At 36.9% G+C, this 16,292-nt stretch overlaps 2 protein-coding genes across 6 annotated transcripts in view; both read left to right on the forward strand.

Annotated features, from left to right (window-relative positions):
* LOC133528163 (ETS-like protein pointed) overlaps positions 1-8,190 on the forward strand; it is a 176,207-nt gene extending 168,017 nt beyond the window's left edge. For 4 of the 5 annotated variants that reach the window (XM_061865416.1, XM_061865419.1, XM_061865418.1 and 1 more), the window contains 5 exons: positions 2,152-2,394; positions 3,807-3,962; positions 5,286-5,404; positions 5,865-6,022; positions 6,374-8,190. In XM_061865416.1, coding sequence (XP_061721400.1) covers positions 2,152-2,394; positions 3,807-3,962; positions 5,286-5,404; positions 5,865-6,022; positions 6,374-6,437 — 740 coding nt within the window. In that variant the 3' untranslated portion in view covers positions 6,438-8,190. The remainder of the gene's footprint in view (positions 1-2,151; positions 2,395-3,806; positions 3,963-5,285; positions 5,405-5,864; positions 6,023-6,373) is intronic. The other variant, XM_061865417.1, reaches the window with a different exon arrangement.
* An 892-nt stretch (positions 8,191-9,082) lies between these two features.
* Positions 9,083-16,237, forward strand: LOC133528165 (large ribosomal subunit protein mL37). The gene is made up of 5 exons (XM_061865421.1): positions 9,083-9,340; positions 9,423-9,770; positions 10,380-10,669; positions 15,161-15,330; positions 15,948-16,237. The coding sequence occupies exons 1-5, from the start codon at positions 9,162-9,164 to the stop codon at positions 16,194-16,196; spliced, it is 1,236 nt and encodes a 411-aa protein (XP_061721405.1). The 5' UTR covers positions 9,083-9,161; the 3' UTR covers positions 16,197-16,237.
* The last annotated feature ends 55 nt before the right edge of the window (positions 16,238-16,292 follow it).

Consider the following 16,292-nt stretch of genomic DNA (forward strand, 5'->3'; position numbering starts at 1 on the left):
GTTACGCGTCTAAACCTTGACAATGACAATTACATTTATTTTTCAAGAATTACTGCCACTAGTTTAGTGACCTAGAATAGACTACATTATTATTCAATTTCAGCAACCATTATTTGTTTAGCTATAGGTAATGATAATAACAGGACTACTTAGTAGTAGTTAGTAGTCTAACCTAGCCTCACCCGTCCAATGATAATATTTCATAAATATTTAGATACAATACAACACCAACACGAGTCGACCGACCAGTAAACAATTGACTGTAATTTTGCTTATTTATGTTTATTACCTAGCAGTCATGCTTGGTTCTAACACGCTGCACGCTAGGTGTATCGTCACCTTAGGTAGCTGCCGTAACTGGCCATTGTAAATTTTATTGCAACGAGATAAGGTCTACCGATCTTCGGTTAAGTATGATGCTGTGACCTGTGACTGGCATAAAAGTACATGAGTGACTGACTATAAAAATATACACTTTTGTGACCTACTAATTACCGAAAGGTAGTCCTAAGAAATTGTTTAATAAAAAGTTTAGGCTATTTATATGCTTTTGAATATAAGTTTACGCTTGAGGCGTACCTAATGTGTGTGCAATTGCGCATCAAATCTCTAAAAATCTAGATATATATTCAGAATAGATACCTTCTATAAACAATTTATACAAAGGAATATCGAATATGATACCCTAAATGTAGGTATCCACGTTCAAAGTTCAAAATCTGGTGGGAAATATATTCCTTCTGCCTTATAAAGGCTTAATTAGCGTCTGTCTAAGCTTACTCTGCAGTCTCTGCACCGACTTGAAAATAAAATGAAAAATGAAAAAATGTGTGAGAGTGTCATTATAACGTCATATTTTCATAGAAATTTGACATTTAATAATGACATTTTCTCACTTTATACATGTAGAGTTAGCTTGGTTATTTTAGGTCCGTTGCGACTGTTCGGAGCTTAAAGGAAAACTTCTCTTTATTCATTTATAGAACTTCTTCTAAAAGTAGATTTTTATGACACGAGTCCAAAGGTTAAGTTCAGTTCATTTGCGTCATTCGTTTGTCAAAATGACATTAATATGATATGACTTATGTATCTAATTTTACCGGTGTATTCACTATGGTGCCTCTAAACATTTGTAATAAATATGTATGTATAGGTCCAAACCCGGACACAACTTCTGATGAATGAAATTACTTATCTTTGCAGTCTACACAATGTTTCGACCGTCATAACGTTTACCTTTCGGGTTCAATATGAACAAGTGATACCTGGCTACCATATGTTCTTACACAAAACATACATGAACCACACGTCCAGCCGACGTGGCGAAACTTTAGGAATCCTCCACTGTCATTTAAAAGCCCTATTGTGTTAGTAACTTTAACACTTATACGCTCTTTTCGTCCACTGACCTACACCGCTTTAAATCAAAACATCCCATCACTATAACAGAATCTCAGCAGTTGTGACATTTTGGAGCTTTCACGAGTCCTTTTAGACAAATAATTTCTCAATTGTAAAACGTCGTATGTGTCTTGTAATGCTTGTGCACTTGCGTCGTGTAGCGGGCGCTGCGCGGGCGCGTCGAGGCGGGCTCGGAACAAAGGGCGCGCCGTGAACCGTGTCCGTCGCGCTTCGGTACCGCCCGCCATCGCGCACGCAGCGATCACACTGTCCTGATTTTTAGTTTATATGCAGAATATGTTAGCCATGAATTGATTTTGACAATTTCTATTACTCTAGTTTTACAATACGAGTAGGGTAAGTTTTACTAAAACCGGTTTCCTACTTCCTATCATGATGGGTCGTTAAGGTAAAAGCGGTGATTTTTCCCCAAAAATAACATGTAAGTGGTTTACCATCATAGGACACTAAAAGAACACTGAAAAATGGCACAGTTTATTTACAACCTTTGGTTATCAATAGTACATTAAGTCGTTAGCGTGACTCGGAACACAGACAAGAAACATTTATTAGTTGTACGTTGTACAGCAACAAAAAAAAACTTTTGCGGCTTATCTTATAGCGCCAAAATGTCATAGGTATTTACTGAACGTCTCGTTTTTATCGTTAGGCAGACATACAACATCCAGACGAGAGAGAACATACTTTATTTCGGAAACTTTTTCTAAAATGTTTGTATCTCTATTCCAGGTGGTTACACGACAGGCGGCCCCCGCGACTCCACCTACGGGTACACGGAAGCGGCGGCAGCGCCGGCGCCCGCGCCCCCTGCCGCCTCCCCCCTGGACGAGTACTACCAGCCCGAGTACCCCGCGCCGCCCGCGCCGCAGCCCTACCTAGACGAGTACTACCACCACGCGCACCACTCGCAGCCACTCATCGCGCACGAACACAAATACCAGCCACATGCGTACACCAAGCCTTATCCTAGAGGTAAGTGTACTAACCTGGGTATGGGTACCCTTTTACACACACGTTAGGTATGTACTCTTATGACCAATTGATCCACCAGTCTCTTAATTCCCATAGAGATGACCTCTATTTAAGTATCACGATCCTAACGCGTGCTGTCTGTAGGTAACTAGCTGGGTACCCATATACACGTTAGCTAACTTTACTTCTTAATGTAGGTACGATAGGATTAATCCGTGTACCTACCCTGTAAAACGACATTATATATTGCGACATTAAATTAAAACAAATTGCAAACATATTATCAAGGGTTAATTAAATGTTAATGTTGTTCAACCATACTAAATTGAAATCGGGCAACCATAAAACGCTAAAATTTCCCCATCGCGATAAAGCGTCGAAATTTCAAAGCGTTTTATCTCACGGGCTTTTGATGAGGATATCGCACCCTTACGTTTTACAGATACATGTTTAAATACCTACAGGATTTTATTCTTGCCCGCAATATGTGTCGTGTTAATTATATTTACAGTAAATAATTAAGGTTCCACGTAACAAGCCCTCTCATTAGAAAAAAAGATCACAGGACGATTGTAGCAACAAAGAAACATACACGACACCTAAATTAAAGAAGATATTCAGTTTCAAGACACAAATTCGTTCGTCTTTCATCTTTTATTTATTCACAGAGTGTCGGGTTCACGTCTCGAAATGCATCACACCTTTGAAACAAAAACGTTCAACGTTTTTTAATGTTCCACAGTTACTTAGTTCATTATTATTCTGTCAATACACTAGCTCTGATGTACGCTGTAGAAACATTTATAATTGCTTGAATCCTTAATGAATTGATCATTAAAGCGATCAACGTATCATTGACGGATTATCTTTAATGGCCAAGTATTAAGTACTTACATACTTAATAAGTATTTTAGTTTCATAACATGAAATATCATAGCTCGCTAATTTTCCTGTAGCTTTAACGAGAGATTACGATTCTTCAGCTAGCTAATTTCCTGGTTAATTTATGATGATATCATAAGTATTGTTAGTCAAGAATAGAAGTAGGTAGGTATATGTTATGTGATGGTCCTATATTCAAATTATGTTATACCCTTACATAATAGGGTATTTGACTGAATTTAAAATAAATAATTTCATACCATGCACAAAATAAAGCACCACGACATTAATAGAGAAACGTAGACAGCAGTTATTTTTAGACACTATTTCTATTTTATAAGTCTTATAAAACTATAAAGAGTAGGTAACTTGACCGTGTCGTCATTTGCTAGTGTTTCATATAAATTCCATAGTGGCAAATCGTTTTGACAGTTCGAAAAAATTTGAGTAGTAGTCGAATACCCTATAGGGGCGGGATAGAAATAGCATAAGTTCTTCTATCCTAATCTAACGTTATCTAAACTCCTCAGGTGCGGGCGGGAGGTACGGCGGCGAAGGTTACGGCGAGAGCTACCCGGCGGAGTACGGCGGCACGTGCTCGGAGTGGAGCGAGTGGCCCGGCGAGCAGCACGCGCTCATACCGCAGGACAAGCTCGCGTACCCCGCGTCAGGACCTTGCTTCACTGGTACGTGTACTACTAAATATGTCTCTATATGACTTAAATCGACCGGGATATGGACCGTGATTAGTGATTACCTTTTATATTGTTTTTGAGCTCCCGTTATTTCGACGCACATGCATCTTGTTCACGGGTAACTGGAGATAGTGGGTGGGTGTCAAAGTTGTGTAGACTGCGCTCGGTCTACCCTCATTCGCCTGTGTTCGCTTTCAACGTTACCACTGTACTGTGTGTCTGTGTGTTATCACGGTCCATATCCCAGTCGATTTAAGTCTTGTGAAACTAATCGTGAATCATTCATAACTGTAAAGTCTCTAATATGCGTTGGAACAAAGTTCAACATCGAGTGTCGTGTATCGTATTAATTATGATAGATATGTGTTATAGCTAACCCGTGTAACAATACATGTACCGCTCGTTAGGAATTTTCATAGCAAATGTGAAATAGGTTTTGTAGTCAATACGAAATATCTACTGATAGACAGATAGTAGATATTTGTAATATACTTGTTCAATTTTTTTTATTGTTATTACATCTCTATATGTAGTAGGTAAACTTAGGTTCATACAAAATTTCTAGTGTATCCATTTGACTTTCAGTTACACATATTAATACGAATAGGTGTATCTAGGTATTAACGAGTGAATGAAACAGGAATTATATTCTCATTGAAGTTATATATAAAAATCTGCTCATTAATTATAGCACTATGTTTCCTTATAAGTATTTCCCTGTTTTCTGCTCTATACCTACAGATTCCAAATTAAATACGTATTTTGTTCATTATAACAACTGGTCAACCGCAACCTTTCCTACTTAAGCCTCAATTTATGAAGTAGGAAATATATGCACAGCACATTCGCGTGAGACTTTCAATCGCATAAGAATTAATTTTACTACGTAGATAGGGTCGCAAATAACATAACACCAATACGATCACCTCAATCACTATCATTAAACGGTCCATCACTGAACTCAGACTGATGGTGAAAAGCTTACGGACTTTAATTGTTGAGCCATTTAGGGTTTACTTTACATTGGAGATGCCATAGCGTTAGTATTGACAACCAAATTAGCTTGAACTGTAGATGGGTCAACAATTAAAGTCTGTAACCGAACGTATATTGATAATTAAGTAAATGTGAAATACTAAACTAGATTTGTCCACATATCGGCTACTTTCAGAAAACCACCCCGTAACTAACTTTACCAAGCGTCCGCGTAGAATGATACTCTTAGTTTATCTTTTGCTAACTTTTGAGTTATACCTAATATGTATGGTAAAGAATGCCCCGTACATCGTAAAGCAAGTGTGTGTGAACTTGCAGGTTCAGGCCCCATCCAGCTGTGGCAGTTCCTGCTGGAGCTGCTGACGGACAAGGGCTGCCAGGGCTTCATCTCGTGGACCGGCGACGGCTGGGAGTTCAAGCTCACCGACCCTGATGAGGTGAGTCTTGTCTTGATTTCTACACTGCGCCCCGTACGAAGCGAAGATATCCATGCGCACTCGATCCCCGCTGTGATGAAAAAGTTAAACTTAGGTGACTGATACATTTAGAGCGATGCTACTGCTGATACGAAGTGACACCTGGCTTCCTATGATGTCAGCGAGTGAATTCAAGTCTTTTGCATATTTTATCTGACCAATAGGATTGCAGTTACGTAGCAAGAGTTTCTTAGGAAAAAATCCATACCCTAATCTCCTAAGAAAAACGTTTTTATTAGAGCACCGCTAACCAGTGCTAGAGTCCAATCTTGATCCGTCTAGCCGTCATACCTACATTTAATCATATTACTACTTAAATACCTTGATCCACATCCCTAACAAATTGGTAAACCTTATTGCAAAGAAACAAAGAGCATTTTAGGAATAGTCGCATATGCTCTAACATTCTCCTGTATTGCAGGTGGCGCGACGCTGGGGCATCCGCAAAAACAAGCCCAAGATGAACTACGAGAAGCTGTCGCGCGGCCTGCGCTACTACTACGACAAGAACATCATCCACAAGACCGCCGGCAAGCGCTACGTCTACCGCTTCGTCTGCGACCTGCAGAGCTTGCTCGGGTAAGAGCAAATGTCACTCTCGGTAGCCGATTTGAACCGGAAACGGGACCTGACGCCATATCCCATCCGACCCTGGGCCTGGGAGCCGTCGTCCAAGTTTCTAGTGTATAGGTGTGTGAAATCGAGGGCTTGGCTAAGGTTGGCTTCATTGCTAATACTTAAATCTAATCTGAATCACTTCGGGATTCTGACATCGCGAAATAGGTGACGCTAGTATATATGCATATATAAGGTATTAACACAGTTTAAAGACAACAGAGCCAACAGAGATAATATTTTAACAAAAAGTTTTGGATTAGCAGACATTGTTTTGGATCAATAAAATATGTATATTATTCATTTTTGTTACAGAATCTCGCCAGAGCAGCTGCACGCGATGTACGAACCGAAGATGGAAAAGAAGGACGACGACTGAACACACACGTCATCACTCACCTGCTGAAACGCACCGATCTGGCACGCTGCCATATTTCTTTTAAAAAAAAAACATTCGGAACTCTATATTGTCTATGAAATTTTCAAATGTCTCCTAAATGCAATATCTTGTGATAAGAGCGTGTACTAGCCGATTTTCAATATTGCAACGATCATCACATTAATGAGACTTGCTCGCGTACACGACCTTACGATCTTTCAAGTCTATTCAGTTTTGATCTCATAACCAGTGGATTTCACGAGGCTTCGCCGAAGCTTAGCGGACCTAAGTGGTTCAGGGTACTATTAATCATCTAAAATTTACATTATTATTTATTAAGTCCCAGAAACCAACGGTGCCTTAACACTTCATGACATTATTGACTGTTATTCGAAATCATTCATTTCCATTTGTTTGCATCAAAAGTCAAGTTTGCGACAGTATTAAGATGCTTCATCAATTATTGTATTGAAATTATAAATCTGAACGTTTTGGCTTCAACGTTTCTGTCAGCACCATGAAACGAACACGATTATGGATACTTGAGTACTGAAATAGTAAAATTTTGCTATAAATTTAATGGTAACTGTAAATATAAGTTAATTTTGTTAGGTACTTTATAAAAATAATTAGGTATTATATTATAGTAAGTATTAAGTGTTGTATGTTTGATTCGCAAGTTGTTGCAATATGCTGTAAGAATAAAGCATAGTTAGAATCGAATGGTGGAGAAAGTTTTTTTTTTAAATTATACGCAAAATATTTTAAAAAGTCCAAAGATTGTAAAATCTGTATAATTAACTCTATACCCACCAATTGGTAACAGTTTAGTAAACTACCAAAGGGCTTACTCTAACCTCGGCAGGGGGTTTACTACGGTTTCAATTCTCTTTTTGCAATGCCATTTCTAACTAGTTGTACAGTGTATTTAAATGCACCCAAGGGTATTGGGCATAAAGTTCATTTTAGCATGCCCGAGGGCTCGTCCAAAAGGAAATTATACACACCGGGCGACACCGTCGCTGATCTCGTGGTAACGGAATGTAACGTCTTACTAGTAATGAAATTAATTAGTTGTATTATTTTCAATTTTTATAGCTCCTAGCATACACCGAAGATATTTCGTTAAGGTTTATTTTGTAAAATATTTTTCCTCCATCAATATCATACTTGCCTACGCATAGGTATGTGCAATGTGCAAAATTAAAATAATTAGGTAGTTGGACTATGCCTGTTAAGCGCAGGGGGCCTACCGCGAAAATCGAAATTCGTCAATTGCCAGCATTTTTCTCTGTCACTCTAATTACGTCTTAGTGAGAGTAAAAGAGGAAGATCTCCCCAAGTTGCGAATTTCGGTTTTCGCGGTAGGCCCCCAGATCTCACGGCGCGCACCGCTGTGCGGTGGCGTGGTCCCGTGTATTGTGCGCTCCAGGCTGCCGGTCTACTACGGCGGAGCGGAGCGGAGGAGGAGAAGGAGGAGCACATCTCCGCTTCGCTCCGTCTCAGTAGATACGCAGCCTTAGTCACGGACAGTCGCGGTTCTGTTCGCTCTATGCTAAACTTCCTATTGAGAATGTTGTCTTCCCCGTTGTCCCAGTGTCTCTGTCTGCAGACAGGCCCCTGTATTTCTGCAAGCGACCTGCCATTACGAAGTGAGACCTATTTTGTAGTTATGGCCAAATTTTGAATGTATAAGTGTCGTTGTATGTATTGATGGAAGATATAAAATTAAAAATATATATTTACGAAATCACTTGTTGTTTCCTTTGCATTACACCTTTTCAGCTAAAGAGTTAATTCGTATTGCCATTTTAAACATTCTAAACTAATAAACTGATAAGGTATTAAGGTAAAACCTTATACATAAGGGCCCTCCACACTCGTACGCAAATCGAGGCGCGAAGCCGCAACGCGAGTGTGGATTACCCTATACATTAGAATAATAGTGCCCTCTTGACAATGATCATATATTTCTGGTCGGGCTTGACATAGCTATCGTGCGACTGGCATACTAGGATCACGTTTAATATTAAGCTCAGCCGGGGGCTATCGCCAGAGCTAACTATAATCTGGCTGATAACCAGATAGTGTGGGGTACCTATGTTATGATTTAGTTTACGAGTTTTCCTTACTATACTTATAAGTTATACCTCATTAATGTATAATTATCAAATTGCACTAGACTCTTCAAGTATTTGTACCTATACCTCATATACCTGGCTTCTTGATTGGTGTATCAAAGTGCCTACATTTTCTAGGATTGCAGCCAATTCGAGCAACGCTGTACTCTATCACATCCAAGTCCAAGCAATCAACCAGAAAGTGTGCAGACAACGCTACCGCGATCCTAGCTCCGACTGCATATCACCGATAACATGCTCTGTTCTGGTTTGGTAGACATGGAAACCATAGACCAGTGCACTCAGGACATTGGGAGGCCCCTGACCTGACCCACCTGGGGGTGTGCTCGACTGAGCAGGCCTGCGTAGTTCCCTGCTGTAAACGCTAGGGTCTCTAGGCAACTGCTAAAGACATTAGTTAAATCAGGCCTAGTAAATGAACGTAAAATTGTATATTCTGGCAAAATAACTAGCATCCACAACAGAATGTATTTACAACTGTCACTGTCAGTTACTGTTAACGTTAATGTCATTTGTATGTAGTAATTTTTAGGTTATACGTAACAACTGCATTTTACACAATTTTGAATAGAAATAAATAAAAATGCGCATAACGCAAGTGTTGAACAGACAACATATTGGTTTTATGTTTAAGAAGCATTGGAAAATACAGGGAAATCGCATTCCTATCGAGAGTGGCGTTGCAGAAAAGTTGAAAGCCAAAGGTATTCCTGTTGTAGATGCTCTAGAGTTTGTGAAGGAAAAGCCCGAGCATACAGAACGGTAAGTATCATACTGCACGCGTATGAATACTGATTTATAACCTCCCGATATCGTAATAAGATTGTAATACTTTCTTTTTCAGCATTGAAATAGTAGGTCAGTACGAAACACCACTACCACTCGACGTTAACCATCCTGACTATAAAGAGAGACCTTGTTACACCCTTAAGAGCAACAGTGTACTACTCGAAGGTGTTTCACAAGCTCAAGTTCTTACTAAAACAATCATAGCAGAGGATATACTCCCATCAAAAATTGAAGAACTTGCAACAGTGCCCGCCCCAAAAGCTTTGCACGAATGCGTAAAAAAAGCGATATTATCTGCAAACGTGTTTGATTGTGAACAAGAGAAGTTGCCTAAAATTACGGACCCTGAAAGGCCAGCTGTTAATTTCCCAAGAATATTGGGAATTACAGACAGGAGACGAAAGTAAGACATATTTTTTCTCTTAATTCACTTTAACTGGTATAATGGTTCTATGCTTGACTGGCCAAGAATTTAATAAGAAATAATTTTTGTCATTAATTCCAGCTCAGAAACAAAAAATGTCCTTAATGTATGTAGAAGTATTGTATAATAAGAGGGAAGTATAGCACATACTCATCATTTCTAGATATTTTCCATTCTCCATGACTTTTTTGTATACCTTGTTTACCTTTTTTTCAAAATTTGCAGAACAAATATTTTTTTCTTAAAAAAGTGAAACCTATAATCCTGGATTATATTATGCTGAAGCAATCGACATCAAAATCAAAGTGGTTTGTTAAGATTTAAGTTAGTGGTAACCATTTTCTCCTGAAATTGAATTTCATAAAAAACCATTATTTTGTTAGGATCGCAAAGCTATTCTTCCCTCTTAAGGTTATAAGTGTTAAACCTTTTGTGTACTCCTGACAATTTGCCATTTATATAGCAATTATGATGATCATGTTTAAGTTGAATGTATATGGAGCATATCTGCTACTAAGCATAGCAAAGGTTAAGGCACCTTGTTCATTCCTTTTTTTTTTTTCAAATTTACTGGTTTGTCCCTTTCAGCCTCATCTTGACCAACAAACTGCTTCAACTTGTGGAACGCAGCAGCGACTCTGAAGTCACACAGACAAAATATGTGTCAAACGATGTCGAGAGCCACACAACCTTCGATAAGGAGGATGAACTCATCCAATTCCAAGACCTGTCACATATACTAGTCACGAGCAATAAGCCTCTAAAACATGAGGTTGCTGGGAGTGATATACCACATGTTGAAATACCTGACTTGTATCCTGTCAAACATACTGCCACTCTGCCTGCAGAACATTTTTATTCTGAGAAGAGTTTATATCGTAAGTTTCGCATTGTTAAATTTTTCTTGTTACAAATCAAAATTTATAATCTATCTTCTCAACTGGTATTCTAAATTATTTATTTGAGATCATGGTATAAATCTAATACAGTCAAAACCGTTTATAACAATATCAATTATAACAACAAACCGGGTATAACAGAAAACTATTGTCCCATATTGGAAAAATATGAATCTTAAATCTTAGTTATAACCACTATAATTAATTTGGTTCTTTAGGTATCCATTTAGCAGCTAAATACTTTTCTTGCTCCTTGCAGACATATTTTCAGAGGGCCTACCGCAAAGAACGAAAATCGAAATTTCTTCACTTGTCTCTATCACTCTTGCATATTCGAGCGATTGAGTGGCAGATAAAGAAATTTCGAACGTCCTTAAAACCTTAGATATAAGAATACTAACGTAGATAATAAGATAATGAGCTATTATGTTACTAACCATGGATTATGAATCCTTGTTATTTGAAATAAATGATTAAGGCGCGGTGTATAGTAAAATGCGCTATTTTTAAATCGATATTTACAAGCTTGTACAAGGATTTCATCGATTATTTTCTAGTATGTATAACTTCAGTCTTTGAACTAGCCGTATGCTTGTCAGAAACACGATGGCTCATCTTTTTCTCGATAGATTTTTGCTTTGAAAATATGCTTAAAACTGTATTTATTTCGATATTTTAGAAGTACTATGATGATTATCAATATGAAATTTACTTCATTCAATAGCTTTTAAGTAACTCTAACATTTTGCTTGTCAGTTTATCGATGCGTTAAATTTTTCATTCATAATTATGAATTCAACATTTTGTCTACTAAACGTTACCCTGCGCGGCAATACCGTCAGTACGCCAGTACGCCCGTGACCACTGTCAGCGTCGGACCTGTGCTAGTTTAGCGGACGTTACATAAAATGGATAATCACACTATAAATACACAAATATGTTATACACACAATGTTTTCATCACTCTTATGAAGAAAAAACAAATTTTTAAGCTAATTGATTCTTAAATACGGTGACATTTCAGACATCCATCCGTCATATTATCTTTTTTGACAAGTTTTACACACGCACCTGTCCGGCATACAGCCACGATTAACCAAATGATGAAATGGTGCCTTGCACCCGAGTTAAACACTCTACTTTTCAATTTAATACGAGGAAGGTAAAATACATGTACATTTTAAAAAACACTGCTAAGTATAAAATTCAGTAGTACTTATTTCGTGAGGGGTACCTACTTTTAATTATCAATTTAGGTAAAATAATATTTTAAATGGCTATTACAGTAATAATCAAATTGAATACCTATTTTTAAACGTAAACAAATGAAATTAATCCGCTTGTTTAATTTATATAAGTCATTATATTGGAACAGCTTCATTTTTAACACATACAGGATGCAGGAGATATACTGGATTTAAATATGTGGGATTTAAATAGTGCTTAGTGAAAGGTACCGTTTCACGTTTTTGTGGAAGTGCTCAAATGGCTGTAATAGTTTATGTTATAAGTGTTGAATTTGTTTGGTATTTCTGGTTTATTAACTTTCATATGGTATACACTTAAAACTTTATTTACAACATTTATCAACTATTTTATTTTGTAAGGTGAGCAGGAGTGATATTTACCCTTCAAATTCCATTCAAAATTTTGCAAGTACTCGGTTCGGAAGTTCGTATATATTTGTACCTCTCGCCAATATTTTTATTTCACTGGTTAATTATTCTGTAAATTAAAGAATGTCACTAAATTCCATTTTTGATAATGTTAAACATAAAGTCCTTTGTAAAAGTTTGGTATAATACTTTTATACCATGCTATTTCTGTTTTGTATGAAATGAAAACTGGTGACATTTTATTTCTTTTTTCAAGTATAAATTTCGATGACACTCTGCCGTCAATTCCAGGACTCAGCCAATTTTACCTTCTTCTTTAAAACCTTGGACCTTGTTATGTCTTTGTGATATGCTTTTACTATTTTTCCTGCCAATACAAAATATAAGTGGAAAAATTGATCGAAAGTTTCGCAAAATATATTTTCTTCATTTTTGCATTAGGGTGCTTATGTGTAGTATGTATATATTAAAATAGTTTATTTTGAAATGAATCACTAGTCAAGGCCTATAGTATATCCCTTCAAGTGGAAGAAGCCAAAACGTAAAAAGTAGTCAAGTGGCGGGGACCCGTCGGGTGTTCAGCGCGGATTTAGAGAATATTACAAATTCAACTATTTAAGCTTACCTATGTATAAAAATATATATTGAAGCATATATCGTTAGAATAAGCACTAAATACGCTATTCGAATAGAACAGTTAAATTATTGTCTTCTTCTTGGTCCCTCAATGCTGAGGATCGTAACATCATGTCCTTCTGTTGAAGTTGTCCTTGTTGTTGTTAAATTATTGTGATGTTTATGCATTTCGCCACATGCACCTAACTAATCAAACCTAGCAACAGTGACAGTTTTCCAGTTTCCTTATTAAAAATGACTACCACCATAAAACAAAGTTATGATTGGAGGTAATTGTTAATTAATTTTCTACGTAGGGCTTAAAATTCAAAGATTAAGTCATAAAAAGTGCCCGTGAGGAAACGGAATTTTTTTAACCACGTATTCCTGAGGTCATAAGGAGAATTTCATGTACAAGTTTAAGTCAATTCCGCAAAAAAATTTGTTTTTTTTTTTTACTTTTTGTATGTTTTTAAACATATTAAGTTCATGTTCTTGGAAAATTTATGGATTAATATAAATTGGTACATTTTTTTTCGTAAAAATTAGTCTATTCAAATGGTACCTTGTGACTTTGATATCTGTCAAGAAGGTAGTCTAGACTAGGTCCCAAAGTGGCGACTGGCGACATAGCCATCAAAAAAGCGTTATGCACTAAAATACAACGAAAAATATTTTTTTTAATTGGTATTAACTCTGAAACTAGGCGAATTAAAAAGTTTATATGACATTTTTGCCTCTCAATACGATCCGGAATATACTGTTAAAATCTTTCCGTTTCCTCGAGGGTACCGTGTATTTACAAAATAACCTCTTTAAAAATCAAGACAGAACTCGACCTAGGCGTTCGATCCCGGATGAACAAGGACCGTTCATTCAACCAAGCGTTAACAAGCGTGTGTATGTATGTTTTCCTTGTCTAACTTGCTAGCTACTTTTGCGCGCTAGAAGAGCGTAAATATACTTCAAAGCCTTTAATTTTGCCACTAAATATGGCAACACCTCTCTAACCACCCTCTGTTGGCCGACAGCTTTCTGGCTATCGCATCGACCCGTGAGTGGTGGGCCACCACTTGAAGGGATAAATAACATAGTTGATGATAAAATAATTTTGTTCATCGGAAAGTTTTGTATGTTAATTGTAAATACTTCTTTCCAAAGGAAAATAATACTCATTAAGACAATTCTAACAACCTCAAACGCAATTTGGTTGCGATATTTTGACACAGAGTTCCTATGGCCACCTCCTCTCTCATGCATCAGATCAGCTCGATGGTACCATAATATTTCATTGTCACCCTACTTACATATGTATGCAGTTTTTCAACTTCATCTGAAACCTTAGTGGGTCAAATATACTTGTAATATTTGATTACAGACAGAGTAGACAGACAACATTAATTAAAGTCAGTCAATTATACTCATTACTATATAACTTCGAAGTAGTAGTAGTAGTAGTATAAGTGCATTTTTGCCTTTATAAACTTTAAATAATAAATAATAATAGCAGTTTTCTCGACTTTTGCATTTAAAATTTATAATCGTCTTCATTGTCGTCAATTCAAAAAATAATATAGAAATAGTCGTTACAGTTAGTCATGGTTCTTTTTTGAGAAGATAGCATAATTTATCTACTTTTTGGAGCTACTTAAGCTTGTGCATACCTTATGCTTGTTTTCAGTTATCTCAATACCAGCAAAAACATGCTACCTTTTTACGTTCACTTCCACAAATTACTTAGCTTTGCTAGTATTCTTCCTTTTTTCACTACTTGCCCGAAATTGACTTCTATTGCATTTTTAAGGTCAACTAAGTTTTGAATAGGTATCTATATATGATTTAAAGCAGACAGTTGTAACTTTTGTCTGAATTAGTAAGTAATATTATTTCGACACAAAACGATTTGGTATCATTTTACTAGGTTCTCAATTTGCCGCGGCATACTTTAGTATTATATATAATTATCATTTAATTTCATTAAGTTTAAATCATAATCAATATAAATTTCCGGAAAAGATCCCAGAACTAACAAACCAGAATACGGATGGCGTCAGAATAAGGACGTAGGCTTGCTGCGAGCGCGGCGCGCGGGGCGCCCGCCCGCCTGCTTTACCACTTCGTCTGCTTCACCCCCTTAAAAACCTAAAATCTGTCTATAAGAGCGCCTTAATAATAAAAAGAAATATCAGTCTTCAAAATGAATTTTAAAAATGATGCTTGATGTATATGCTGATTCCAGCATTCAAACCTACTGTACCCGTCAAGCACCCGCACACGACATGGCTCCATTTCAACAAGACAGAAGTGCACAACATCTATGAGACACCTGTCACTCCTAACCAGGTCTTAGGCAGGTCACTCACGCACGCCTTCACGGTAGCCACTGCCTACGCCAAACAACTTCATGGGGTAATTGTCTTTCACTATTGCGTTGGATTGCTTTTTTTCTTGTGGGGGGAGGGATAGATCCTGAAAATTTATAGCTTCTGCTTATTTATATTACTTCTACTTTAAAGATAAAGATAATTTGATTTTCTACCTTAACACAAATGGAACAAGGTTGATATTTATAACAAGCCGCCCGTGAAACTTGTAATAGACTTTATGATTATTAAGTTGAGAAAATAAAATTATTAAAAATCATCTCTCATTCACAACTTAGAAATAAACAACAGTAGTTTTCATAGCATAGTGTGGGCAACTGGGCATTTGAGTATATCCTATGCAGTAAGAATTTTTTACGTTTTTATAGTCATGAACACTAAATTTCATATTGAAAACCAGTGAAATCACTGAGATTATTTTACATATTGTATAAAAACAATATATCATGTGACCTGACCGACTAGCAGGTATCATATTATATTTCAAAAATGATCATTATTCTAAAAGTAAAACCCATCTCTTAAGTTAGGATAAAACTACATGGCATGGGAATTTGCTTTAAAAGTGAAATTTAGAAACTACTATTGCAATTAAAATAATTTATTTTCAAACTTACTGTTAATAATTCCTTACACTTACAGGAGAACGTAAAGGATTTACCTGAACCAGTATATGTCAACTGCATCCAAACTGATGGGCAACTATACCATTTCGGGGTGTTTGAACTGAACACCTTAAATGTTGATGGAAAGGAAGGAATAAAAAATATATGGTACTGCAAGAACAACATCAAGTTGTATGACTCGAGCCGCTACTTCAGTGGGATGCCGGTTTTAGAAAATTATAACCCTAAAATATACGGATATATCAACGCCTTCTATAACTGTTAAGATATTGTAGTTTCTGTAGCAAATAATAATGGTAGGACTTACACTTTTGTTTTACTTCGTTTACCTAACCTAAATGTGATGACAGAAAGTAAAGTA

The sequence above is a fragment of the Cydia pomonella genome, chromosome 19 (genome assembly GCF_033807575.1).
Source record: "Cydia pomonella isolate Wapato2018A chromosome 19, ilCydPomo1, whole genome shotgun sequence".
NCBI lineage: Eukaryota > Metazoa > Arthropoda > Insecta > Lepidoptera > Tortricidae > Cydia > Cydia pomonella.

Coding starts and splice junctions, on each gene's coding strand:
- LOC133528165 (XM_061865421.1), top strand. CDS start 9,162: ATGCGCATAACGCAAGTGTTGAACAGACAACATATTGGTTTTATGTTT. Junction 10,670..15,160: donor TTCTGAGAAGAGTTTATATC/GTAAGTTTCGCA, acceptor TGCTGATTCCAG/CATTCAAACCTACTGTACCC. Junction 15,331..15,947: donor ACGCCAAACAACTTCATGGG/GTAATTGTCTTT, acceptor TTACACTTACAG/GAGAACGTAAAGGATTTACC.